The sequence below is a fragment of the Anthonomus grandis genome, chromosome 20, assembly GCF_022605725.1.
Source record: "Anthonomus grandis grandis chromosome 20, icAntGran1.3, whole genome shotgun sequence".
Classification (NCBI taxonomy): Eukaryota; Metazoa; Arthropoda; class Insecta; order Coleoptera; family Curculionidae; genus Anthonomus; species Anthonomus grandis.
Window position 1 is genome coordinate 7,563,695 of NC_065565.1, and position 27,686 is coordinate 7,591,380.

At 34.9% G+C, this 27,686-nt stretch overlaps 2 protein-coding genes and 2 long non-coding RNA genes across 7 annotated transcripts; 2 read left to right on the forward strand and 2 right to left on the reverse strand.

Moving 5' to 3' along the window:
- The first annotated feature begins 788 nt into the window (after positions 1-788).
- LOC126747815 (uncharacterized) lies at positions 789-5,495 on the forward strand. The gene is made up of 4 exons (XM_050456723.1): positions 789-1,265; positions 1,400-1,719; positions 4,905-5,089; positions 5,147-5,495. Exons 1-4 carry the CDS (start codon positions 1,058-1,060, stop codon positions 5,280-5,282), a joined length of 849 nt encoding a protein of 282 aa, XP_050312680.1. The 5' UTR covers positions 789-1,057; the 3' UTR covers positions 5,283-5,495.
- Positions 5,496-8,642: 3,147 nt separating this feature from the next.
- LOC126747808 (protein tramtrack, beta isoform) lies at positions 8,643-27,192 on the reverse strand. 2 transcript variants are annotated; one of them, XM_050456714.1, is made up of 9 exons: positions 26,130-27,192; positions 22,126-22,384; positions 21,818-21,996; positions 21,358-21,743; positions 18,494-18,529; positions 17,907-18,077; positions 13,217-13,292; positions 13,086-13,155; positions 8,643-8,796 (listed from the first exon to the last, which is right to left on the reverse strand). In XM_050456714.1, the coding sequence occupies exons 1-9, from the start codon at positions 26,415-26,417 to the stop codon at positions 8,777-8,779; spliced, it is 1,485 nt and encodes a 494-aa protein (XP_050312671.1). In that variant the 5' UTR covers positions 26,418-27,192; the 3' UTR covers positions 8,643-8,776. The 2 variants fall into 2 exon arrangements, with proteins under 2 accessions (XP_050312671.1, XP_050312670.1); XM_050456713.1 differs by having other exon boundaries at positions 8,643-12,024.
- LOC126747820 (uncharacterized) lies at positions 13,307-17,897 on the reverse strand. Of its 2 annotated transcripts, none has more exons than XR_007664419.1 (3): positions 17,498-17,897; positions 17,136-17,316; positions 13,307-16,049 (listed from the first exon to the last, which is right to left on the reverse strand). It is a non-coding gene; the product is annotated as an uncharacterized LOC126747820 (long non-coding RNA). The 2 variants fall into 2 exon arrangements; XR_007664418.1 differs by having other exon boundaries at positions 13,307-15,868; positions 16,774-17,316.
- Positions 18,555-20,881, forward strand: LOC126747822 (uncharacterized). 2 transcript variants are annotated; one of them, XR_007664423.1, is made up of 5 exons: positions 18,555-18,759; positions 19,262-19,428; positions 19,765-19,931; positions 20,268-20,434; positions 20,771-20,881. It is a non-coding gene; the product is annotated as an uncharacterized LOC126747822 (long non-coding RNA). The 2 variants fall into 2 exon arrangements; XR_007664422.1 differs by lacking the exon at positions 18,555-18,759 and adding an exon at positions 18,996-19,093.
- Positions 27,193-27,686: the final 494 nt, after the last annotated feature.

A 27,686-nucleotide genomic window follows, 5' to 3' on the forward strand; every position in this document is an offset into this window, starting at 1 on the left:
ACGTTGAAGAAACTCTTTGAAAGTTCTGGATTTCTCCAGAAAAAAATTTCAAAGTTGACCATTTTTGACTTATAAACGTTTGAAACAACAGAACTTTGAACGGCTATAGTTTAAAAACTAGACAAGGTGCGACTGTTCCAGTGGTACCAAACGATTCAGAAGACCCCAGATATTCTAAAAACGTCGGAGAAACCCTTTGAAAGTTCTGGATTTTTCCAGAAAAAAATTTCAAAGTTGACCATTTTTGACTTATAAACGTTTGAAACAACAAAATTTTGAACGGCTATAGTTTAAAAACTAGAAGAGGTACGACTGTTCCAGTGGTACCAAACGATTCAGAAGACTCCAAATATTCTAAAAACGTTGGAGAAACTCTTTCAAAGTTCTGGATTTCTCCAGAAAAAAAATTCAAAGTTGACAATTTTTGACTTATAAACGTTTGAAGCAACAAAACTTTGAACGGCTATAGTTTAAAAACTAGTAGAGGTACGACTGTTCCAGTGGTACCAAACGATTCAGAAGGCTCCAAATATTCTAAAAACGTTGGAGAAACTCTTTGAAAGTTCTGGATTTCTCCAGAAAAATTTTTCAAAGTTGACCATTTTTGACTTATAAACGTTTGAAACAACAAAACTTTGAACGGCTATAGTTTAAAAACTAGAAGAGGTACGACTGTTCCAGTGGTACCAAACGATTCAGAAGACTCCAAATATTCCAAAAACGTTGGAGAAACTCTTTGAAAATCCTGAATTTTTCCAGGAAAAATTTTCAAAGTTGGGCAAATCACGCTCAGAGCCAAGTCTCCTTGACTATTATTATAATATTAAAATTGAAATAAATCCCCTTTCCGCCCCACCATTCCCCGTCTCGTCCGTAAACGGTAGTGGTGGTGGGGCGGCGGTGCGAAACCTTAAGGCGGCACCTCAAAGGGACCATTTGACCGCTCATAAAGGTGCCGACACTCAAAAAGCCGACAGTGGTGGGGGTTAAATTAACGGATTCAAAGAGAACTCGACCGGTGAATTTATTCGTTTGTTGGGCGTCTTCGTGGTCAGAAATGGAGTCCCGGAACAGGTTTTACCTCCCCGAGGAGGAGCAGTCGTTCCTGAAAGGTCTCCTCTCATTCCTGGACGAACCGCTGGATTACTCGGACGGATTCAGTTCCGGTTATTCGTCCGGCAGTTCCGAACAATTGAACGTGCCCGTTCCCGATCATTTCCCTTTTACTAGCGGTCATTTTTCCAGTTTTTCTTGCCAGGATTCCGGTAAGTTTTTCAAGTCGAACAATCGAGCGTAAAAACGAGTTTTTCCCCATCAAACCAGTCCTTGTTGATCTACACTTCCGCATACGAGTTATTTGTTTATCGCCGCGTAGTGCTACAGGGTGTCCCCGTTTTAGGACTGTCCTATGGACGCGCGAGTACCAGTAGTAGAACCTTCAACATGTCCTGGACGGAATCATCGACGGGGCTTCGGGTGTCCACACGCGAGCAAAAGTCCTTCGAAGTTTCCACGCATTTGCCGCAGTTGCCGGTTTTCCAAAGGAAACCGCCAGTTTCCCCAATGCCCACTTCGATTCCCGTCACCCACAAGGAGAAGCAAAGTTTCTTCAGGAAAAACTGTGGAAAGTTGCTGATGCCCGAGCTGAATAATCACCCTCTCAAGTTAGGGATGATGGTGAGGGAGCGGGAGGGTGAGACGGCGGTGCAGGTGCCCGCGGTAAGTCGCTGAAATTTTCCGGAGGTCATAACTTCCTTAATTTCCCGCCGATTTTCGTGGAAGTTGGGTCGTAATAAAGGATTTTTAATTCCAAACAAACAATGTTTTTATGAAAATTTTCGTTACTTCAATTGTTTTCACGTTAATGGGAAATTAAGGAAAATTTTCCGGAAAGAAAGTGTTTTTGCTAAAACTCCTCTAATTTCCAACCGATTTTCGTGGAAATTGGGTCGTAAGAAAGGATTTTTAATTCCAAACAAATAATGTGTCTACAAAAATTTTCATTATTTCAATAGTTTCCAAGTTAATGGAAAATTAAGGAAAATTTTCCGGATACAAAGTGTCTTTGCTAAAACTCCTCTAATTTCCAACCGATTTTCGTGGAAATTGGGTCGTAAGAAAGGATTTTTAATTCCAAACAAATAATGTGTCTACAAAAATTTTCATTATTTCAATAGTTTCCAAGTTAATGGAAAATTAAGGAAAATTTTCCGGATACAAAGTGTCTTTGCTAAAACTCCTCTAATTTCCAACCGATTTTCGTGGAAATTGGGTCGTAAGAAAGGATTTTTAATTCCAAACAAATAATGTGTCTACAAAAATTTTCATTATTCCAATAGTTTCCAAGTTAATGGAAAATTAAAGAAAATTTTCTGGATACAAAGTGTCTTTGCTATAACTTCTCTAATTTCCAACCGATTTTCGTGGAAATTGGGTCATAAGAAAGGATTTTTAATTTCAAACAAAAAATGTATCTACGAAAATTTTCATTAGATTACTAGTTTCTAAGTTAGGAGGATATTAAGGAAAATTTTCCAGGAAAAAAGTGTCTTTGCTATAACTCCCTTAATTTCCCACCGATTTTCGTGGAAATTAGACCATAAAAAAGGATTTTTAATTTCAAGCGAAAAACGTCTCTATAAAAATATTCATTAGTTTACTAGTTTCCAAGTTAGGGGGAAAATAAGAAAAATTTTCCAGGAAAAAAGGTTTTTTGCTATAACCCCCTTAATTTTCCACCGATTTCCATGAAAATTGGATCATAAAAAAGGATTTTTAATTTCAAACAAAAAACGTATCTACAAAAATTTTCATTAGTTTACTAGTTTCCAAGTTAAGAGGAAAATAGGAAAAATTTTCCAGGAAAAAAGGTTTTTTTGCTATAACTCCCTTAATTTTCCACCGATTTCCATGAAAATTGGATCATAAAAAAGGATTTTTAATTTCAAACAAAAAACGTCTCTACAAAAATTTTCTTTAGTTTACTAGTTTCCAAGTTAGGAGGAAAATAGGAAAAATTTTCCAGGAAAAAAGGTTTTTTGCTATAACTCCCTTAATTTTCCACCGATTTCCATGAAAATTGGATCATAAAAAAGGATTTTTAATTTCAAACAAAAAACGTCTTTACAAAAATTTTCATTAGTTTACTAGTTTCCAAGTTAGGAGAAAATTAAGGAAAATTTTCCAGGAAAAAAGGTTTTTTGCTATAACTCTCTTAATTTCCCACCGATTTCCATGGAAATTAGACCATAAAAAAGGATTTTTAATTTCAAGCGAAAAACGTATCTACAAAAATTTTCATTAGTTTACTAGTTTCCAAGTTAGGAGGAAAATAGGAAAAATTTTCCAGGAAAAAAGTGTTTTTCCCATAACTCCCTTAATTTCCCACCGATTTTCGTGAAAATTGGGTTATAAAAAAGGATTTTTAATTTCAAACAAAAAACGTCTTTACAAAAATTTTCATTAGTTTACTAGTTTTCAAGTTAGGAGAAAATTAAGGAAAATTTTCCAGGAAAAAAGGTTTTTTGCTATAACTCTCTTAATTTCTCACCGATTTCCATGGAAATTGGATCATAAAAAAGGATTTTTAATTTCAAACGAAAAACGTGTCTACAAAAATTTTCATTAGTTTACTAGTTTCCAAGTTACGAGGAAAATAGGAAAAATTTTCCAGGAAAAAAGGTTTTTTGCTATAACTCTCTTAATTTTCCACCGATTTCCATGGAAATTAGACCATAAAAAAGGATTTTTAATTTCAAGCGAAAAACGTATCTACAAAAATGTTCATTAGTTTACTAGTTTCCAAGTTAGGAGGAAAATAGGAAAAATTTTCCAGGAAAAAAGTATTTTTGCCATAACTCCCTTAATTTCCCATCGATTTCCATGGAAATTGGACCGTAAGAAAGGATTTTTAATTTCAAACAAAAAACGTCTCTACAAACTTTTTCATTAGTTTACTAGTTTCCAAGTTAGGAGGAAAATAGGAAAAATTTTCCAGGAAAAAAGTATTTTTGCCATAACTCCCTTAATTTCCCATCGATTTCCATGGAAATTGGACCGTAAGAAAGGATTTTTAATTTCAAACAAAAAACGTCTCTACAAACTTTTTCATTAGTTTACTAGTTTCCAAGTTAGGAGGAAAATAGGAAAAATTTTCCAGGAAACAAGTGTTTTTCCCATAACTCCCTTAATTTTTCACCGATTTCCATGGAAATTGGATCATAAAAAAGGATTTTTAATTTCAAACGAAAAACGTGTCTACAAAAATTTTCATTAGTTTACTAGTTTCCAAGTTAGGAGGAAAATAGGAAACATTTTCCAGGAAAAAAGGTTTTTTGCTATAACTCCCTTAATTTTCCACCGATTTCCATGAAAATTGGATCATAAAAAAGGATTTTTAATTTCAAACAAAAAACGTCTCTACAAAAATTTTCTTTAGTTTACTAGTTTCCAAGTTAGGAGGAAAATAGGAAAAATTTTCCAGGAAAAAAGGTTTTTTGCTATAACTCCCTTAATTTTCCACCGATTTCCATGAAAATTGGATCATAAAAAAGGATTTTTAATTTCAAACAAAAAACGTCTCTACAAAAATGTTCATTAGTTTACTAGTTTCCAAGTTAGAAGGAAAATAGGAAAAATTTTCCAGGAAAAAAGGTTTTTTGCTATAACTCCCTTAATTTTCCACCGATTTCCATGGAAATTGGATCATAAAAAAGGATTTTTAATTTCAAACGAAAAATGTCTCTACAAAAATTTTTATTAGTTTACTAGTTTCCAAGTTAGGAGGAAAATAGGAAAAATTTTCCAGGAAAAAGTGTTTTTGCCATAACTCCCTTAATTTCCCACCGATTTCCATGAAAATTGGATCATTCGAAAGGATTTTTCATTTCGAATCGCCTTTGTAGAAAAAACCCGCGAACCAAACGAGAATATACCCGAAAAGGCCGTCGTTCCCCTTAAGCCCCCCTAAGGAGACCAAGAGTAAACTGGTCTGCAGGTTTTGCATGAAAAACGGAGAGCCTGACTTCGTTTACACCAGTCATTTCTTGAAATACCCGAACGGAATGATCAATTGCCCCATCCTTAAACGGTGAGTATAGGAGGAGTTGACCGATGGTCCTTCTAGAGGGAGTTTTCTCGTTTACAGGTACGTGTGCGACCTCTGTGGGGCCACCGGGGACTACGCCCACACCAGGAAGTACTGCCCCCGGTACGAGGAAGTTACCGCGCAAATGGAATTCAAATTGTCACTGTGGGCTTTGGCCAATAGGCATAAACTTTAATAATTGGACTAGAAGTTCATTTTTTTAATTTAAAGAAATATTAATTGGATTACATTGAGGTTATGTTTAATTGAAATTTATAGGTTTTAGGTACAGTTTTATTTGCACTCTTGATTGAGAAGACTGTTGACGTCACATTATTTAGATTTTACACTTAATTTTGCATCGTAAGTCAAGGGTGTGACTTAATAAATAAAGTTCGTTTGCATTAAACCGTTTTTTTTCTTTTACGCCAACTTTAAAAATTCATAAAAAATTCAAATCAAGAGCAATTTACTTGAAACTTCTTGTGATCATAAAGAGATCTATTGCTTATTGATACGAGAAGGTCGCAAGTTAATTGGTCCATTATTTTTTAAGTTATAAATTTTTTTCCAAAAACAGTCCGAAAATTATTTTAATTCAACTTTAAAAACTCATAAAAAATTCAAATCAAGAGCAATTTACTTGAAACTTCTTGTAACTATAAAGAGGTTTATTGCTAATCGAGGCCAAAAGGTTGCAAGTTAATTGCCCTAGTAGTTTTAAAGCAATAAATTTTTTACTCAAAACAGTTTTAAGTAAACTTAAAAAATTCACAAACTACTTGTAAAGTTTGACATTTTTTGCAATAACTCAAAAACTACTGAGAATATTTTCATAATTCTTTCACAACATTATAGTGTGATTCCTGAGGATGGATTTGAGGGTAAAAACGTCGATCTAGACAAAAAATTTCAAAAGTTATGGGACTTTTGGTTGAGGCATGTTTTTTTTATCAATTTCCTTAGTAAATTCTCAATTTTTCGGTTAATATTTTGAGAAATAATTGGAACTCGATTAAAAGGGTTGTAGTGCAAGAAAGTGCGTTTCTTTCCGAACAATTCCGTACCAAAACGGTTCTTGTACCTCAAAAACCCTTTGAGTTAGAGGCAATTTTGTCCATCAGGGTCCAAGACCCACCAAAATTGACTTTTTGAAACTCCAAGATTTTTAGGTATCACTGGACATTTTTGGGTATAACTTGGGAACCACTGGGAATATTTTCATGATTTTTTGCTATAATATAATGGGATTCCTGAGGATGGATTTGAGGATAAAAACGTCGATCTAGACAAAAAATTTCAAAAATTATAGTGCTTTTGGTTGAGGCATGTTTTACTATCAATTTCCTTAGTAAATTTTCACTTTCCTGGTGAATATTTTGAGAAATAATTGGAATTGAATTAAAAGGGTTTTAGTTCAAAAAAGTGTGTTTCTTTCCGAACAATTCAGCACCAAAACGGTTCTTGTACCTCAAAAACCCTTTGAGTTAAAGGCTATTTTGTCCATCAGGGTCCAAGACCCAGCAGATTTGACTTTTTGAAACTCATATTGCAACACCAAGATTTTTAGGTACCACTGGACATTTTTGGGTATAACTTGAGAACCACTGCGAATATTTTCATGATTTTTTAGCAGTAATGTAATGGGATTCCTGAGGATGGATTTGAGGGTAAAAACGTCGATCTAGACAAAAAATTTCAAAAGTTATAGTGCTTTTGGTTGAGGCATGTTTTTCTATCAATTTCCTTAGTAAATTCTCACTTTTCTGGTGAATATTTTGAGAAATAATTGGAATTGGATTAAAAGGGTTTTAGTACAAGAAAGTGTGTTTCTTTCCGAACAATTCCGTACCAAAACGGTTCTTGTACCTCAAAAACTCTTTGAGTTAGAGGCGATTTTGTCCATCAAGGTCCAAAAGCAGCCAAATTTGAGTTTTTTTAACTCATATTGCAACACCAAGATTTTTAGGTACCACTGGACATTTTTGGGTATAACTTGAGAACCACTGCGAATATTTTCATGATTTTTTCGCAGTAATGTAATGGGATTCCTGAGGATGGATTTGAGGGTAAAAACGTCGATCTAGACAAAAAATTTCAAAAGTTATAGAACTTTTGGTTGAGGCATGTTTTTCTATCAATTTCCTTAGTAAATTCTCACTTTCCTGGTGAATATTTTGAGAAATAATTGGAACTGGATTAAAAGGGTTTTAGTGCAAGAAAGTGTGTTTCTTTCCGAACAATTCCGTACCAAAACGGTTCTTGTACCTCAAAAACCCTTTGAGTTAGAGGCAATTTTGTCCATCAAGGTCCTGGACCCACCAGATTTGAGTTTTTGAAACTCATTATGCAACACCAAGCTTTTTAGGTATCACTGGACATTTTTTGGTATAACTTGAGAACCACTGCGAATATTTTCATGATTTTTTCGCAGTAATGTAACGGGATTCCTGAGGATGGATTTGAGGGTAAAAACGTCGATCTAGACAAAAAATGTCAAAAGTTATGGAACTTTTGGTTGAGGCATGTTTTTCTATCAATTTCCTTAGTAAATTCTCACTTTCCCGGTTAATATTTTGAGAAATAATTGGAACTGGAATAAAAGGGTTTTAGTGCAAGAAAGTGTGTTTCTTTCCGAAGAATTTCGTAGCAAAACGGTTCTTGTAACTCAAAAACTCTTTGAGTTAGAGCCTATTTTGTCCATTAGGGTCCAAGACCCACCAAATTTGACTTTTTGAAACTCATATTGCAACTCCAACATTTTTAGGTACCACTGGACATTTTTGGGTATAACTTGAGAACCACTGGGAATATTTTCATGATTTTTTCGCAGTAGTATAATAGGATTCCTGAGGATGGATTTGAGCGTAAAAACGTCGATCTAGACAAAAAATTTCAAAAGTTATAGAACTTTTGGTTGAGGCATGTTTTTTTATCAATTTCCTTAGTAAATTCTCACTTTCCCGGTTAATATTTTGAAAAATAATTGGAACTGGATTAAAAGGGTTTTAGTACAAGAAAGTGTGTTTCTTTCCGAACGATTCCGTACTAAAACGGTTCTTGTACCTCAAAAACCCTTTGAGTTAGAGGCAATTTTGTCCATCAGGGTCCAAGACCCACCAAAATTAACTTTTTGAAACTCCAATATTTTTAGGTATCACTGGACATTTTTGGGTATAACTTGGGAACCACTGGGAATATTTTCATGATTTTTTCGCAGTAGTATAATGGGATTCCTGAGGATGGATTTCAGGGTAAAAACGTCGATCTAGACAAAAAATTTCAAAAGTTATAGAGCTTTTGGTTGAGGCATGTTTTCCTATCAATTTCCTTAGTAAATTCTCACTTTCCTGGTGAATATTTTGAGAAATAATTGGAATTGGATTAAAAGGGTTTTAGTGCAAGAAAGTGCGTTTCTTTCCGAACAATTCGGTACCAAAACGGTTCTTGTAACTCAAAAACTCTTTGAGTTAGAGGCAATTTTGTCCATTAAGGTCCATGAAGCGAACTTTTAGGGATAACTCGGGAACCACTGGGAATAATTCAAACTTTCAACTGTTTTTAAATTATATATTTATTTCTAAAATAAATTAGCACAAAACTACTGCAGGATAAACGCTATATAAAGGAGATTTACATTTTTTTGTTGTTGTTGTTGTTGTCGTCATAATCAAATCAACGAAAGCTTCTTCACATCGGGGGGCGGGGGCCTAAAGTACGTTTTACTTAATTTTAAAGCTAAAAATACTGAAAATATAAGAGTCGAACCCTCACTGGTGTCTTTCTTTATCAGTTACATACGTTATAAAAGAGACAGACTAGATCCGAAGGAATGTTTATCATATATAGTACGCAGGTATTATCGAACGGAAAAGGGGGTTGAAATGTCCCTTGGGGATGATTTTTAATAAATAATTTAAGACACCCTTGGCTGCAATTATGTAACTTAAGACCTACTTAAGTATTACCATTATTAACACTATTATAAGACGACCGAATGTATTCGGATACAGAAACCTGTGAGTGGGTATTTACAAGGCACATGAATGGATCAACAGAGGGCGCGGTTTGTTTGTAAGTCACGTGACGCTTCAAGGGAGGGGGGGAGCTACTAGGGTGAAGAAGAAGGGAGATAGCAGGTACAGGTAATTGAGAGAGAGAGAGAGACAGAGGGAGAATTGTGCCTTAATAATGATTAAATATTTATTTTTCTTCCAGGCAATTGAGAGAAGACTGAGGAGGCTTATAGGGACGAAACTTTTAGGGTGAATAGGGGGTACCACGGACTATTGTTCCAGAAAATTTCAACTTTCTAGCTAAAGTGGTTCTTAATAAAAAAAATTAATTAATTACAATAATGAAAAATTAAATTATGTTCCATCATGATTTTTAAATTTAAATAACTCTTGACTGATGAGGCCTAAAGGTACGAAACTTTCAGGATTAATAGGCGGTACCACGGACTATTGATACAGAAAATTTCAACTTTCTAGCTTAAGTGGTTCTTATTAAAAAAAATTAATTAATAACAATCATCAATAATTTAATTATGCCCCATCATGATTTTTAAATTTAAATAACTTTTGACTGATGAGGCCTAAAGGTACGAAACTTTCAGGATACATAGACGGTACCGTGGACTATTGTTTTAGAAAATTTCAACTTTCTAGCTAAAGTGGTTCTTAATAAAAAAAATTAATTAATTACAATAATGAAAAATTAAATTATGTTCCATCATGATTTTTAAATTTAAATAACTTTTGACTGATGAGGCCTAAAGGTACGAAACTTTCAGGACAAATAGGCGGTACCACGGACTATTGTTCCAGAAAATTTCAACTTTCTAGCTAAAGTGGTTCTTAATAAAAAAAATTAATTAATTACAATAATGAAAAATTAAATTATGTTCCATCATGATTTTTAAATTTAAATTATTTTTGACTGATGAGGCCTAAAGGTACGAAACTTTCAGGGCAAATAGGCGGTACCATGGACTATTATTCCAGAAAATTTCAACTTTCTAGCTTAAGTGGTTCTTATTAAAAAAATTAATTAATTACAATAATGAAAAATTAAATTATGTTCCATCATGATTTTTAAATTTAAATTATTTTTGACTGATGAGGCCTAAAGGTACGAAACTTTCAGGATACATAGGCGGTACTACGGACTATTGATCCAGAAAATTTCAATTTTCTAGCTTAAGTGGTTCTTGATAAAAAAAATTATTAAATTACAATCATCAATAAATAACTATGCGCCACCATGATTTTTAAATTTACATAACTTTTGATTGATGAGGCCTAAAGGTACGAAACTTTCAGGATACATAGGCGGTACCATGGACTATTATTCCAGAAAATTTCAACTTTCTAGCTTAAGTGGTTCTTATTAAAAAAATTAATTAATTACAATAATGAAAAATTAAATTATGTTCCATCATGATTTTTAAATTTAAATAACTCTTGATTGATGAGGCCTAAAAGTACGAAACTTTCAGGGCAAATAGGCGGTACCACGGACTATTGTTCCAGAAAATTTCAACTTTTTAGTTAAAGTGGTTCTTAATAAAAAAAATTAATTATTTACAATAATGAAAAATTAAATTATGTTCCATCATGATTTTTAAATTTAAATTACTTTTGACTGATGAGGCCTAAAGGTACGAAACTTTCAGGATACATAGGCGGTACCATGGACTATTGTTTTAGAAAATTTCAACTTTCTAGCTAAAGTGGTTCTTAATAAAAAAAAATTAATTAATAACAATCATCAATAATTAAATTATGTTCCATCATGATTTTTAAATTTAAATAACTTTTGACTGATGAGGCCTAAAGGTACGAAACTTTCAGGGCAAATAGGCGGTACCACGGAGTATTGTTCCAGAAAATTTCAACTCTCTAGCTAAAGTGGTTCTTAATAAAAAAAAATAATTAATAACAATCATCAATAATTTAATTATGCCCCATCATGATTTTCAAATTTAAATAACTTTTGATTGATGAGGCCTAAAGGTACGAAACTTTCAGGGCAAATAGGCGGTACCACGGACTATTGATCCAGAAAATTTCAACTTTCTAGCTTAAGTGGTTCTTATTAAAAAAATTAATTAATTACAATAATGAAAAATTAAATTATGTTCCATCATGATTTTTAAATTTAAATAACTTTTGACTGATGAGGCCTAAAGGTACGAAACTTTCAGGACAAATAGGCGGTACCACGGACTATTGTTCCAGAAAATTTCAACTTTCTAGCTAAAGTGGTTCTTAATAAAAAAAATTAATTAATTACAATAATGAAAAATTAAATTATGTTCCATCATGATTTTTAAATTTAAATAACTTTTGACTGATGAGGCCTAAAAGTACGAAACTTTCAGGGCAAATAGGCGGTACTACGGACTATTGTTCCAGAAAATTTCAACTTTCTAGCTTAAGTGGTTCTTAATAAAAAAAATTATTAAATAACAATCATCAATAATTAAATTATGTTCCATCATGATTTTTAAATTTAAATAACTTTTGACTGATGAGGCCTAAAAGTACGAAACTTTCAGGATACATAGGCGGTACCACGGACTATTGTTCCAGAAAATTTCAACTGTCTAGCTAAAGTTGTTCTTATTAAAAAAAATTAATAAATGCGAATCATGTCCAATTAAATTATGCACCACTAAAATCTTTAAGTTCAAATAACTTTTGACTGACGAGACCTATAGATACGAAACTTGCGATCTGAATACATTCGGGTCCCTCGGTTAGCGTGATATGTGCTAAAACTACTTAATTACCTTATTCGCTACGTTGTTATAGAAAATATTGCAAAATATACAATCATACATTTCTCATAATTTACAATATATAATAATAATAATAATAATTGTAGTCACGTTCTGGGGGGGGATGCATAGACATTTTTTTGAAGCTTTAAGCCTAAAATTAAAAAATACTAGAGAGAGAGAGAAAGAGATAATGAGAAAGAGAGAGAGAGATGAATCAGGTACGGAAATACCAAGACCTTCTTGATGAGATTCTCGAACAACACAAGTTAACCTTTAACCTAAACATAAATTATTAAGGAATACAATCACATTATCATAATTATATGTACAGGGTGTCCCAAGCTGACACACACACAACAAAAAATCAACAACTACGTCATAGATTCTCTGTATCTCTGTCTAGTTTGTGGTCCTCATTCATGTCAAGGCCTCCCATGATCTTTATCTCGTTCGAATCTCAACGCCTTCTACGACTCTCGGACTTTGTGCTAAAGCAGAGAATTTTAATCTGATGAGTGCGAGCGAGAGAAAAATTTATTAAGCTCGCTCACTCACTCACTCAGTCGGCTCTTTCACCAATTGGTCTCAAACTGTTTGACAATTTTTGTCGAGTCGATGGTTGGGTGAAGAGACGTCGAGGGTCACCACGAAGGTCAAGTCAAGGTCGAGTCGAAGGTTAAGTCGAGGTCACATGGAAGGTCAAAGTTTTTTGCTTCTTCCAGGCACTCCTGGACTAAGAATTCCATTATCTTGACTTCTAGTCAACGGATTTTAGTGATTTTTTCAAAAAAGACTAAAAAGGCTTCAGAGTAGTCCATGAATCAATAATTTCTAAATTTGGACTACTAGAACCCGAGATATTCACTTGCCAATAAGAGACAAATTATTTTCCTCCTTACAGGCACTCCTGCTGGCGTTTCCCGCCTTAACGAGGGCCTCCGACACTAGCAACCGATGAAATCTTTAATTTCCGAATCGAGTGGCCGTCGTGAGTTCCCGATCTGACCCCCCTCGATTTTTTTTAAAGTATCAAAGTCTGTTTGTGTGTGTGTAAGTTTGGGTCACCCTGTATGCGAAATTTGCATTAAATGCACTTGAACTTTGGTCAATGTAATACACACACTGGGAATTCTTCTTACAGGCAAGAAAGTAACTTAATTAATTAACTGGGAATGTGACAGTGATAATTAACATAAAACTACTTATCACTACCTGATTCGGAATGATCGGAGTTATTGTTAGAGTTATCGGGCTTCTCTTTCTTCACTATAGTGAGGTCCGGCTAATTAACAATTTAATTAATTAATTAATTAATTAATAATTAATTAATTAGGTCGACTTACCCTCACGGGCCTTTTGCTGTCCGGTAAGATGGAGTCCGTTTCTTCGTCCGAGGATCCCTCTTTACCCGAACAAGCGCTAAATGAGTCAAAAAGAGAGAGACAGTGGATAAACGTGTATAAAACAAAGAGGAAAGATCGTCAATCAATCAGCAGAATTCTAAATAAATCAAGGATTTTCGGAAGTAGGTCAAACGACCATAAATCGGGTGGGTGAGTAAAAGTGTCAATAACTCAGAAACTACTTGACTCAGAAAAAAGTATTATACATCAAAATGTTCCTCATTAAACACAGTTCCTTTGAGTGTAAACCTCATTTGAGTACCTCAAAAAATGCCCGAGATATACTCAAAAAAGTGTCACTGCAACTTTTCAAAAACCTTGAATCAAGAGGAAAGACAAAAGTGTCGATAACTCAGAAACTACTTGACTCAGAAAAAAGTATTATACATCAAAATATTCTCCATTAAACACAGCTCCTTTGAGTGTAACCCTCATTTGAGTACCTCAAAAAATGTCTAAGATATACTCAAAAAAGTGTTACAGTAACTTTCCAAAAACCTTGAATCAAGTGGACGGGTAAAAGTGTCGATAACTCAGAAATTACTTGACTCAGAAAATAGTATTATACATTAAAATGTTCGCCATTAAACACAGTTCCTTTGAGTGAAACCCTCATTTAATTATGTTAAAAAGTGTCCAAGATATTCTCAAATAAGTCTTACGAGGTACCCTTGAAAACCAATTTAGCTCTAGTTTAGCCATTTTCTAACATAAAACCAACTTTTTTGCATAGAATCCATCCACTGAGTCCTCATCATAATATGGTGAAAGAATTATAAAAATATCTTAAATAGTTTGGGAACTATGAGGGAAAATGTCAGACGGGGAAAAATTATAAATAGTCAACGGCCACTAAATCAGGTGGGTGGGTAAAAATGAGTGTAACTCAGAAACTACTTGACTCAGAAAAATGTATAATATACCAAATTGTTCCTCCGAAAAGTGGCCTCCTTTGAGCGAAGACCTCACTTGATTACCTCAAAGACTGTTAAAGTTATCCGCAAAAAACTAAATTCAGGTCAAAAAGTACCTCAAAAAACAACAATTGCTTTGGCTCGGAAATTTTTTTATTGAGAACTAATTAGTTTCACGTGAAATCCATCTGCAGAATCCCTAATATATTATAGTAAAGGAATTATTAAAATATCTTAAATAGTTTGGAAATTACAAGAGGAAATGTGTGAAGGTGAAAATCTGTAAAAAGTCAAGGACCTTAAATCAGGTGGGTGAGTAAAACTGGGGATAACTCAGAAACTATTTGACTCAGAAAAATTTATCATATATCAAAATGTTCCTCATTAAACAGAGCTCCTTTGAGTGAAAACCTCTTTTGAGTATCTTAAAAAGTCTTCGAGATATCCTCTATAGGGCTTACTAAGGTACCCTCGACAACAAAAATTACTCTAGCCAATTTTGACTATAGAACCGACTTTTTTACATAGAATCCATCTACTGAGTGCTCTTTATAATATGGTGAAAGAATTACAAAAATATCTTGAATGGTTTAAGAGTTATAAGGGAAAATGTCCTGAAGAAGTGAAAATATCAAAGAACCTCAAATCAGGTGAATGAGTAATGAGTAAAAATGTCAATAACTCAGAAACTACTTGACTCAGAAAAAGGTATTATACATCAAAATGTTCCTCATTACACAGAGCTCCTTTGAGTGTAACCCTCGTTTAAATACCTCAAAAAGTCACCGAGATATCCTCAAAAAAGTCTTACTGCAAATTTCAAAGAACTTTGAAGCAGGTGAGTAGGTAAAAGTGTCAATAACTCAGAAACTACTTGACTCAGAAAAAAGTATCATACACCAAAATGTTCTCCATTAAACACAGTTCCTTTGAGTGTAACCCTCATTTAAGTACCTCAAAAAATGCCCAAGATATACTCAAAAAAGTGTTACTGCAACTTTTCAAAAACCTTGAATCAAGTGGACAAGTAAAAGTGTCAATAACTCAGAAACTACTTGACTCAGAAAAAAGTATTATACATCAAAATATTCGCCATTAAACACAGTTCCTTTGAGTGTAACCCTCATTTAAGTACCTCAAAAAATGCCCAAGATATACTCAAAAAAGTGTTACTGCAACTTTTCAAAAACCTTGAATCAAGTGGACAAGTAAAAGTGTCAATAACTCAGAAACTACTTGACTCAGAAAAAAGTATTATACATCAAAATATTCGCCATTAAACACAGTTCCTTTGAGTGTAACCCTCATTTAAGTACCTCAAAAAATGCCCAAGATATACTCAAAAAAGTGTTACTGCAACTTTTCAAAAACCTTGAATCAAGTGGACAAGTAAAAGTGTCAATAACTCAGAAACTACTTGACTCAGAAAAAAGTATTATACATCAAAATATTCGCCATTAAACACAGTTCCTTTGAGTGTAACCCTCATTTAAGTACCTCAAAAAATGCCCAAGATATACTCAAAAAAGTGTTACTGCAACTTTTCAAAAACCTTGAATCAAGTGGACAAGTAAAAGTGTCAATAACTCAGAAACTACTTGACTCAGAAAAAAGTATTATACATCAAAATATTCGCCATTAAACACAGTTCCTTTGAGTGTAACCCTCATTTAAGTACCTCAAAAAATGCCCAAGATATACTCAAAAAAGTGTTACTGCAACTTTTCAAAAAACTTGAATCAAGTAGACAGATAAAAGCGTCAATAACTCAGAAACTACTTGACTCAGAAAAAAGTATTATACATCAAAATGTTCTCCATTAAACACAGTTCCTTTGAGTGAAACCCTCATTTGAGTACCTCAAAAAATGCCCAAGATATACTCAAAAAAGTGTTACTGCAACTTTTCAAAAAACTTGAATCAAGTAGACAGATAAAAGCGTCAATAACTCAGAAACTACTTGACTCAGAAAAAAGTATTATACATCAAAATGGTCCCCATTAAACACAGCTCCTTTCAGTGAAACCCTCATTTGAGTACCTCAAAAATTGCCCAAGATATACTCAAAAATGTGTTACTGCAACTTTTCAAAAACTTTGAATCAAGTGGACAGGTAAAAGTGTCGATAACTCAGAAACTACTTGACTCAGAAAAAAGTATTATACATCAAAATATTCGCCATTAAACACAGTTCCTTTGAGTGTAACCCTCATTTAAGTACCTCAAAAAATGCCCAAGATATACTCAAAAAAGTGTTACTGCAACTTTTCAAAAACCTTGAATCAAGTGAACAGACAAAAGTGTCGATAACTCAGAAACTACTTGACTCAGAAAAAAGTATTATACATCAAAACGTTCGCCATTAAACACAGTTTCTTTGAGTGTAACCCTCATTTAAGTACCTCAAAAAATGCCCAAGATATACTCAAAAAAGTGTTACTGCAACTTTTCAAAAACCTTGAATCAAGTGGACAGACAAAAGTGTGGATAACTCAGAAACTACTTGACTCAGAAAAAAGTATTATACATCAAAATGTTCGCCATTAAACACAGTTCCTTTGAGTGTAACCCTCATTTAAGTACCTCAAAAAATGCCCAAGATATACTCAAAAAAGTGTTACTGCAACTTTTCAAAAACCTTGAATCAAGTGGACAAGTAAAAGTGTCAATAACTCAGAAACTACTTGACTCAGAAAAAAGTATTATACATCAAAATGTTCGCCATTAAACACAGTTCCTTTGAGTGTAAACCTCATTTGAGTACCTTGAATAATGCCCAAGATATACTCAAAAACGTGTTACTGCAACTTTTCAAAAACCTTGAATCAAGTGAACAGACAAAAGTGTCGATAACTCAGAAACTACTTGACTCAGAAAAAAGTATTATACATCAAAACGTTCGCCATTAAACACAGTTTCTTTGAGTGTAACCCTCATTTGAGTACCTCAAAAAATGCCCAAGATATACTCAAAAAAGTGTCACTGCAACTTTTCAAAAACCTTGAATCAAGTGGACAGACAAAAGTGTCAATAACTCAGAAACTACTTGACTCAGAAAAAAGTATTATACATCAAAATGTTCGCCATTAAACACAGTTCCTTTGAGTGTAACCCTCATTTGAGTACCTTGAATAATGCCCAAGATATACTCAAAAACGTGTTACTGCAACTTTTCAAAAACCTTGAATCAAGTGAACAGACAAAAGTGTCGATAACTCAGAAACTACTTGACTCAGAAAAAAGTGTTATACATCAAAACGTTCGCCATTAAACACAGTTTCTTTGAGTGTAACCCTCATTTGAGTACCTCAAAAAATGCCCAAGATATACTCAAAAAAGTGTCACTGCAACTTTTCAAAAACCTTGAATCAAGTGGACAGACAAAAGTGTCAATAACTCAGAAACTACTTGACTCAGAAAAAAGTATTATACATCAAAATGTTCGCCATTAAACACAGTTCCTTTGAGTGTAACCCTCATTTGAGTACCTCAAAAAATGCCCAAGATATACTCAAAAAAGTCATACTACAAATTTCAAAGAACTTTGAAGCACATGAGTAGATAAAAGTGTCAATAACTCAGAAACTATTTGACTCAGAAAAAAGTATCATACACCAAAATGTTCCTTATTAAACAGAGCTCCTTTGAGCGCAACCCTTTTTTTAATACCTCAAAAATTAAGAGAGAGAGAGAGATAGAAAAATCTAAAAACTTACCCGCCGGAATTGCTCTCCGTAACTTCCATATGGGACATGGACATTAAATAATTGGACAAGGTTTGCGGGGTGACGTTCAACTGTTCCGCCGCCCGGAACAGCGTGATCTCCTTCCGTTTCAGCTTCAGCAGCACGTCGGTGGGTCCCTGCTCGGTCCAGAAGTCGCGCACTCTGGAAATGACGTCACGTGTAACGAAAAACCGGAAGTAAAAACCGGAAATGTGTGACACCGACACGGGCATGCAACAAGCGGGGCATAAGGAAATATTTCAAGTCATATCGACGTGAGGAAAGAACCCGGAAGTGGAGGATGTTCTAGATGTCTTATTAGATGTTGGCAAGGCTTTCGATAATGTTCGATCGTACTACTACAGCCCCAATAATGCTACTATCGCTGCATACCATTCATGACTAATCATTAAAAAAAAAAACGAACTTTTAGAAGTAATTTGAGGTTATACAGGTCGAGTTTATACAGGGTGTCCTCGGTATTAGATATTATGCGACATAACCTCACATAATTACTTCTATAAGCTTTTTTAATAATAATAATAATAATAATAATACGGAATGAGTGTGATACATACATGGGTGCGTACCTTCTATTAAATATTGGATGAAAACTGAAACAATTAAGAGAAAAATTATTAAAAGGGGCTCAACTGGGCGTTTTAGGAATGTCTAGGGTGTTGCCTATATGGCCTGAAAGTTTCGTGCCTATAGGCCTCATCAGTCAAAAGTTATTAGGAGTTAAACATCACAGTGGGGCATAATTTAATTGGTCATAACTATTTTTTTTTAATAAGAACCACTTTAGTTAGAAAGTTGAAATTTTCTGGATTAATAGTCTGAGGTACTCTCTATCTACCCTGAAAGTTTCGTACCTATAGGCCTCATCAGTCAAAAGTTATTAGAAGTTAAACGTCACAGTGGGGCATAATTTAATTGGTCATAACTATTTTTTTTTAATAAGAACCACTTTAGTTAGAAAGTTGAAATTTTCTGGATTAATAGTCTGAGGTACTCTCTATCTACCCTGAAAGTTTCGTACCAATAGGCCTCATCAGTCAAAAGTTATTAGAAGTTAAACATCACAGTGGGGCATAATTTAATTGGTCATAACTATTTTTTTTTAATAAGAACCACTTTAGTTAGAAAGTTGAAATTTTCTGGATTAATAGTCTGAGGTACTCTCTATCTACCCTGAAAGTTTCGTACCTATAGGCCTCATCAGTCAAAAGTTATTAGAAGTTAAACGTCACAGTGGGGCATCATTTAATTGGTCATGACTATTTTTTTTTAATAAGAACCCACTTAAGCTAGAAAGTTGAAATTTTCAGGATTAATAGTCTGAGGTACTCTCTATCTACCCTGAAAGTTTCGTACCAATAGGCCTCATCAGTCAAAAGTTATTAGAAGTTAAACATCACAGTGGGGCATAATTTAATTGGTCATAACTATTTTTTTTTAATAAGAACCACTTTAGTTAGAAAGTTGAAATTTTCTGGATTAATAGTCTGAGGTACTCTCTATCTACCCTGAAAGTTTCGTACCTATAGGCCTCATCAGTCAAAAGTTATTAGAAGTTAAACGTCACAGTGGGGCATCATTTAATTGGTCATGACTATTTTTTTTTAATAAGAACCCACTTAAGCTAGAAAGTTGAAATTTTCAGGATTAATAGTCTGAGGTACTCTCTATCTACCCTGAAAGTTTCGTACCTATAGGCCTCATCAGTCAAAAGTTATTAGAAGTTAAACGTCACAGTGGGGCATCATTTAATTGGTCATGACTATTTTTTTTTAATAAGAACCCACTTAAGCTAGAAAGTTGAAATTTTCAGGATTAATAGTCTGAGGTACTCTCTATCTACCCTGAAAGTTTCGTACCAATAGGCCTCATCAGTCAAAAGTTATTAGAAGTTAAACATCACAGTGGGGCATAATTTAATTGGTCATAACTATTTTTTTTTAATAAGAACCACTTTAGTTAGAAAGTTGAAATTTTCTGGATTAATAGTCTGAGGTACTCTCTATCTACCCTGAAAGTTTCGTACCTATAGGCCTCATCAGTCAAGAGTTATTAGAAGTTAAACGTCACAGTGGGGCATCATTTAATTGGTCATGACTATTTTTTTTTAATAAGAACCCACTTAAGCTAGAAAGTTGAAATTTTCAGGATTAATAGTCTGAGGTACTCTCTATCTACCCTGAAAGTTTCGTACCTATAGGCCTCATCAGTCAAAAGTTATTAGAAGTTAAACGTCACAGTGGGGCATCATTTAATTGGTCATGACTATTTTTTTTTAATAAGAACCCACTTAAGCTAGAAAGTTGAAATTTTCAGGATTAATAGTCTGAGGTACTCTCTATCTACCCTGAAAGTTTCGTACCAATAGGCCTCATCAGTCAAAAGTTATTAGAAGTTAAACATCACAGTGGGGCATAATTTAATTGGTCATAACTATTTTTTTTTAATAAGAACCACTTTAGTTAGAAAGTTGAAATTTTCTGGATTAATAGTCTGAGGTACTCTCTATCTACCCTGAAAGTTTCGTACCTATAGGCCTCATCAGTCAAAAGTTATTAGAAGTTAAACGTCACAGTGGGGCATCATTTAATTGGTCATGACTATTTTTTTTTAATAAGAACCCACTTAAGCTAGAAAGTTGAAATTTTCAGGATTAATAGTCTGAGGTACTCTCTATCTACCCTGAAAGTTTCGTACCTATAGGCCTCATCAGTCAAAAGTTATTAGAAGTTAAACGTCACAGTGGGGCATCATTTAATTGGTCATGACTATTTTTTTTTAATAAGAACCCACTTAAGCTAGAAAGTTGAAATTTTCAGGATTAATAGTCTGAGGTACTCTCTATCTACCCTGAAAGTTTCGTACCAATAGGCCTCATCAGTCAAAAGTTATTAGAAGTTAAACATCACAGTGGGGCATAATTTAATTGGTCATAACTATTTTTTTTTAATAAGAACCACTTTAGTTAGAAAGTTGAAATTTTCTGGATTAATAGTCTGAGGTACTCTCTATCTACCCTGAAAGTTTCGTACCTATAGGCCTCATCAGTCAAAAGTTATTAGAAGTTAAACGTCACAGTGGGGCATAATTTAATTGGTCATAACTATTTTTTTTTAATAAGAACCACTTTAGTTAGAAAGTTGAAATTTTCTGGATTAATAGTCTGAGGTACTCTCTATCTACCCTGAAAGTTTCGTACCTATAGGCCTCATCAGTCAAGAGTTATTAGGAGTTAAACATCGGAGACAAAATTGACCCGAGGAGGGCGCAGTTTCACGCTGCCCGTCACTCGTTTAAACAGTTAAAAAAGGACCCGTAAAAAGAGACAGATGGAACAGAAAAGGACAAAGATAACACACACGCCCCGACTGTGTGAGCAACCGAACGTGAGCGAGCAAAACTAAAAAAAACCGGGACTCACCTGTAGGGATGCTTCAGGCACCCGTAAGAGTCCCTATAACGGCCGTAGAGGGTCCCGTAGGACACGCCCAACAGTTCCGCGGCCACCTTCATCTCGAGGGCGCGGGTCTTGATCGCGTCCATCACCCGCTTGGTGAACGGCTCCTCCCAGAACTGCTGCCGTCTCCCCGTGTTCAGATAATCGTTCAACTTGACCACGTCCGGCCACTCCTTCTCGATGGCGGGCGTGAGGAACGACTGCACCCCCGACGTGGTCACGTTTCCTGCCCCGCTGCCCTTCGCGGTACCACCGCCCCCCCCTCCGCCCTTGTCGGTGGTGAACGAGGCGTCGCTTCCTTCCTCGTCCTCTTCGTCTTCCTCCTCCTCTTCCTCGTCCAGCTCCGCGTGCTAGACAGAGAAGTATATACACCACGGGCAAAGCGAGACCGGGCGTGCGACGTTTGCCCCACCGGTATACGTACCGTCGTTTCTTTTTTGATTTTCATCGGCGGCGGTTCCTCGTCGGTGTTCTGTCCCGCGTCCTCTTCCCAGATTTGCAGCTCGTGCCCGCTGTTACTGTTCGAGTACCCGTCGTCCACCACCGCGACGTTTCCCGACACGTGCGAGATCTTCGGGGGCATGAACTGCATGTCGTAGTCGTCTGCGAACGAGAGAGAGAGAGAGAGAGAACCGTCAGGAATCAACGCAACAAAGAGAGAAAGTGTGAAGAAGAAGAACCAAACGACAGAGAGAGAGAGAGAAAAAAAAAACAAAAGAACAATCTACTTACAAGTCTTACCTATGGGGGGTCGTCCGCGTTTCTTTTTTTTTGGTTGAGGGGGCGGCGGTGGCGGTGGGGGCTCGTAATTGGGGCTGCCCATGACCGCGGCCACCTGCGGGATGACGGTGTGCATCCCGTTGGAGGCGGAGGTGCCCTCGTCCGGGTGGGGGTGCCCCTGATGGGGCTGCTCCTCGTCCCGCCACGACACCTCCGCCAGCCCCTTTATCCGGAGCTCCTCCGCGGTTTTTAGCAGCGTTGCCAAGTGGTTCTGCGGAACGTCGTCACGTTTACGATAGAAATAAGGCAACAATGGGGAGGTTCGGATCGAGTTAACTGTGACTAAGCACCCCAAGAACCTTATCCTCTTGCCCCAATGAAGTTCTCAATTCCTTTTTGTAAACCTTTAGTTGTATAGAGTAATTGTTGACCTCTCAAAGGCTTTTGACATCAGGAATTGAGTCACTTCTACTAAGTTGTAAATGCCTTGCCCCAGAAGTTGGGTTATGTTGATTCATTTGAAATTTCGTGGAATAATAGTCTAGGGTACTGACTATTTACCCTGAAAGTTTCGTGCTTGTAGGTCTCATCAGTCAAAAGTTATTTAAAATTAAACATCACAGTAGGGCATAATTTAATTAGTCATGACTGTCAATTATTAATTTTTTAAATTAATAATTAATTTAGCTAGAAAGTTGAAATTTTCAGGAATAATAGTCTGGGGTACTGTCTATTTACCCTGAAAGTTTCGTGCTTGTAGGTCTCATCAGTCAAAAGTAATTTGAATTTAACCATCACAGTGAGACATGATTTAATTGGTCATGACTGCCAATTATTAATTTTTTTAAATAATAATTAATTTAGCTAGAAAGTTGAAATTTTCTGGAATAATAGTCTAGGGTACTGCCTATTTACCTTGAAGGTTTCGTACTTATAGGTCTCATCAGTCAAAAGTTATTTGAACTTAACCATCACAGGGAGGCATAATTTAATTGGTCATGACTGTCAATTATTAATTTTTTTAAATAATAATTAATTTAGCTAGAAAGTTGAAATTTTTTGGAATAATAGTCTAGGGTACTGACTATTTACCCTGAAAGTTTCGTGCTTGTAGGTCTCATCAGTCAAAAGTTATTTGAACTTAACCATCACAGGAAGCATTATTTAATTGGTCATGACTGTCAATTATTAATTTTTTTAATTAATAATTAATTTAGCTAGAAAGTTCAGATTTTCTGGAATAATAGTCTAGGGTACTGACTATTTACCCTGAAAGTTTCGTGCTTGTAGGTCTCATCAGTCAAAAGTAATTTGAACTTAACCATCACAGTGGAGCATGACTTAATTGGTCATTACTGTCAATAATTAATTTTTTAAATTAATAATTAATTTAGCTAGAAAGTTCAGATTTTCTGGAATAATAGTCTAGGGTACTGACTATTTACCCTGAAAGTTTCATGCTTGTAGGTCTCATCAGTCAAAAGTAATTTGAACTTAACCATTACAGTGAGGCATAATTTAATTGGTCATGACTGTCAATTATCAATTTTTTAAATTAATAATTAATTTAGCTAGAAAATTCAGATTTTCTGGAATAATAGTCTGGGGTACTGGCCATTTACCCTGAAAGTTTCGTGCTTGTAGGCCTCATCAGTCAAAAGTTATTTGAACTTAACCATCACAGTGAGACATAATTTAATTGGTCATTACTGTCAATTATTAATTTTTTTAATTAATAATTAATTTAGCTAGAAAGTTGAAATTTTCTGGAATATTAGTCTTGGGTACTGACTATTTACCCTGAAAGTTTCGTACTTGTAGGCCTCATCAGTCAAAAGTTATTTGAACTTAACCATCACAGTGGGGCATAATTTAATTGGTCATGATTGTCAATTATTAATTTTTTTAATTAATAATTAATTTAGCTAGAAAGTTGAAATTTTCTGGAATAATAGTCTAGGGTACTGACTATTTGTCCTGAAAGTTTCGTGCTTGTAGGTCTCATCAGTCAAAAGTTATTTGAACTTAACCATCACAGCGAGGCATAATTTAATTGATCATGACTGTCAATTATTAATTTTTTTAAATAATAATTAATTTAGCTAGAAAGTTGAAATTTTTTGGAATAATAGTCTAGGGTACTGACTATTTACCCTGAAAGTTTCGTACTTGTAGGCCTCATCAGTAAAAAGTTATTTGAAATTAAATGTCACAGTGAGGCATAATTTAATTGGTCATGACTGTCAATTATTAATTTTTTTAATTAATAATTAATTTAGCTAGAAAGTTGAAATTTTCTGGAATAATAGTCTAGGGTACTGACTATTTGTCCTGAAAGTTTCGTGCTTGTAGGTCTCATCAGTCAAAAGTTATTTGAAATTAAATTTCACAGTGGGGCATGATTTAATTAGTCATGACTGTCAATTATTAATTTTTTTAATTAATAATTAATTTAGCTAGAAAGTTGAAATTTTCTGGAATAATAGTCTAGGGTACTGACTATTTATCCTGAAAGTTTCGTGCTTGTAGGTCTCATCAGTCAAAAGTTATTTGAACTTAACCATCACAGTGAGACATAATCTAATTGGTCATTACTGTCAATTATTAATTTTTTTAATTAATAATTAATTTAGCTAGAAAGTTGAAATTTTCTGGAATAATAGTCTAGGGTACTGACTATTTACCCTGAAAGTTTCGTGCTTGTAGGTCTCATCAGTCAAAAGTAATTTGAACTTAACCATCACAGTGGAGCATGACTTAATTGGTCATTACTGTCAATTATTAATTTTTTAAATTATTAATTAATTTAGCTAGAAAGTTGAAATTTTCTGGAATAATAGTCTAGGGTACTGACTATTTACCCTGAAAGTTTCGTACTTATAGGTCTCATCAGTCAAAAGTTATTTGAACTTAACCATCACAGCGAGGCATAATTTAATTGATCATGACTGTCAATTATTAATTTTTTTAAATAATAATTAATTTAGCTAGAAAGTTGAAATTTTTTGGAATAATAGTCTAGGGTACTGACTATTTACCCTGAAAGTTTCGTACTTGTAGGCCTCATCAGTAAAAAGTTATTTGAAATTAAATGTCACAGTGAGGCATAATTTAATTGGTCATGACTGTCAATTATTAATTTTTTTAATTAATAATTAATTTAGCTAGAAAGTTGAAATTTTCTGGAATAATAGTCTAGGGTACTGACTATTTGTCCTGAAAGTTTCGTGCTTGTAGGTCTCATCAGTCAAAAGTTATTTGAAATTAAATTTCACAGTGGGGCATGATTTAATTAGTCATGACTGTCAATTATTAATTTTTTTAATTAATAATTAATTTAGCTAGAAAGTTGAAATTTTCTGGAATAATAGTCTAGGGTACTGACTATTTACCCTGAAAGTTTCGTACTTCTAGGTCTCATGAGTCAAAAGTTATTTGAACTTAACCATCACAGTGGAGCATAATTTAATTGGTCATGACTGCCAATCATTAATTTTTTTTATTGAGAACCACTTTACCTAGAAAGCTAAAATTTTCTAGAATAACGGCCTGGGGTACTGACTATTTACCCTGAAAGTTTCGTATTTATAGGCCTCATCAGTCAGGTCAGACCTCAACTATTCTCGACCCACTCCTAAAAATTCATCAACGACCCTGCCCCATAAATGAGGTTATGTTGCTCAAGTTAATTTTTTTTTTGGAAAATTATCACGGTCGGCCGCGTTCGTTCGTTCATTAAAGAGCAAAAAAAACAAATGATTGTGCACTATATGTCTTGCGCAAAAAATACCATTAAAAACTTCAAGGTGGCACACAGCAATTAAATAATAATTCGGTTAGCAATAATTGAGTTGGTTTTAAAGGGGGACCTAATAAGAGACCCTCCGTTACAAATTCCGTTGAAATGCTAAACATTTACATGGTCAAAAGCTGCCGAGAAGTCAGCAGTGAACCCGACAGAACCACATCCCTGACCCTTGTCTCAACTATAAAACAAATGATTCAACGGTACTTACATGCTCCACATTGATCTCTCCCCGATACATAAACTCCACAAGGCATTTTATGTCGATATAAGTGACATCCTTCATAATAAGTATGGGGTCCTTTTCCTCGTACTGCGAGAGGATGGTCTCGAAATATGTACTGCAGGCGGACAAGACAATTTTGTGGGCCTTAATGGTTTTACCTTCGCAGGCCAGGGTGACATCGCAAAAGGCTTGTCGGTCCAACAGTTGCGAGAACATGGTCTGCAGGTTCGAGTGATGGTACCTCCATCGTAAACAGTATTGTTGGGGAAGCATTTTCGGTTCAATTAAAGTGAGTCATTCAATATATCAATAATAAATAATGGTCTTTTATATTATAGCACTCACTGCACTTGAGTCATCATAGTTCCCAAGATGTTCTTCAATCAAAACAAACGACGACGTTTTGACAAATTCACAAAGACATTTGATGGTTGTTTTGGGTTTGGGCTCTATTAACTTACGGATTTAATCACGTTTGTCCTGTTGATTTTTTTGGAAAATTAATACACTAAGGCTGAAGGGGGGAGAGGTGACGATTATCCGGCGGCCAAGCCTCCGAGCCGAATCGATACGTGCGTCTTAAAAAAAACGGCACATTTTAAAGACTTCTTTTTGGAATTTAACGGCAGCATCGATTTTTCAGAAAAAAAAAGCGGAAAAAAGGTGCCTCGTCCTATTCGGAGGGACACGAACTAACTAACACACACACAGACACAGAACGCAAACTCAAAAACGGGGTCAAAATTTTAACCGGAGAGCCGATCGACTGAAATAATTATTGGACCTTTCATATTTTATTTTTATGGAATTTTCGCGAAAATACAAACGGAGGAAAAGGAACGAAAGTGAAAATGGACGCGTCCAGTTCACCGCGAGAATCAAAACAAACAAAAGTGGCTTATCCGAATTTTTGAATTTTTAATCGACCACCTAACGATTTTGATTATCGGAAATATTCCAAATTATCCCGAAATTGTTTGTATCATATTTTATTTTCGGTTTTTTGTTTGTACGTCTCTCTCGCTCTCGCTCTTTACGCTTTTACCTTACGTGAACAGAGAGAGAACGTGCCTACGTGCGGAACCAATTATTTGACGTTTAAATTTAGGGACATTTCTTGGAAACTAGGGTTTTTCGGAAAATTCTTTCGCTCTCTCTCTCTCTCTTATTATTTGGTTGCTTGACAAATGACAGGTCCGACATGCCAGATTGTTTCTTATCTCTCTCTCTCTCTCTCTCGTTCTTTCGGCTTTTAGTCAAGCAGAAGCGAGATAGAGGAAGCTTACGTGCAGACAGTTGTTTACTACATTATGGTTTGACAGATGACAGGTGAAAGCACCGACGTTGCCAAACTTATTTTTACGTAGCAACAAAATTTAAAAGCGGTATCTTGCAGTTTTATTTATTTGTCTGGGGAGTTATTGTGGTCAAAATTTGGAAATGGAGGTGTTTTTTTAGTTTTATTCTTTTTAAAAGACTAAAATCCATTCATTAAAAGTCGAGCTAATGGAATTCTTAGTCCAGGAGTGCCTGTAAGAAGCA

What these genes read in the sequence shown, in the direction of transcription:
- LOC126747815 (XM_050456723.1), top strand. Translation starts at nt 1,058, where the DNA reads ATGGAGTCCCGGAACAGGTTTTACCTCCCCGAGGAGGAGCAGTCGTTC. An exon ending in TTTTTCTTGCCAGGATTCCG is followed by an intron (nt 1,266 to 1,399) that starts GTAAGTTTTTCA and finishes TCCCCGTTTTAG; the next exon opens with GACTGTCCTATGGACGCGCG. An exon ending in AATTGCCCCATCCTTAAACG is followed by an intron (nt 5,090 to 5,146) that starts GTGAGTATAGGA and finishes TCTCGTTTACAG; the next exon opens with GTACGTGTGCGACCTCTGTG.
- LOC126747808 (XM_050456713.1), bottom strand. Translation starts at nt 26,417, where the DNA reads ATGCTTCCCCAACAATACTGTTTACGATGGAGGTACCATCACTCGAAC. An exon ending in GAGAGATCAATGTGGAGCAT is followed by an intron (nt 22,385 to 26,129) that starts GTAAGTACCGTT and finishes GACGTTCCGCAG; the next exon opens with AACCACTTGGCAACGCTGCT. An exon ending in AATAGAAGGTACGCACCCAT is followed by an intron (nt 18,078 to 18,493) that starts GTATGTATCACA and finishes CGTCATTTCCAG; the next exon opens with AGTGCGCGACTTCTGGACCG.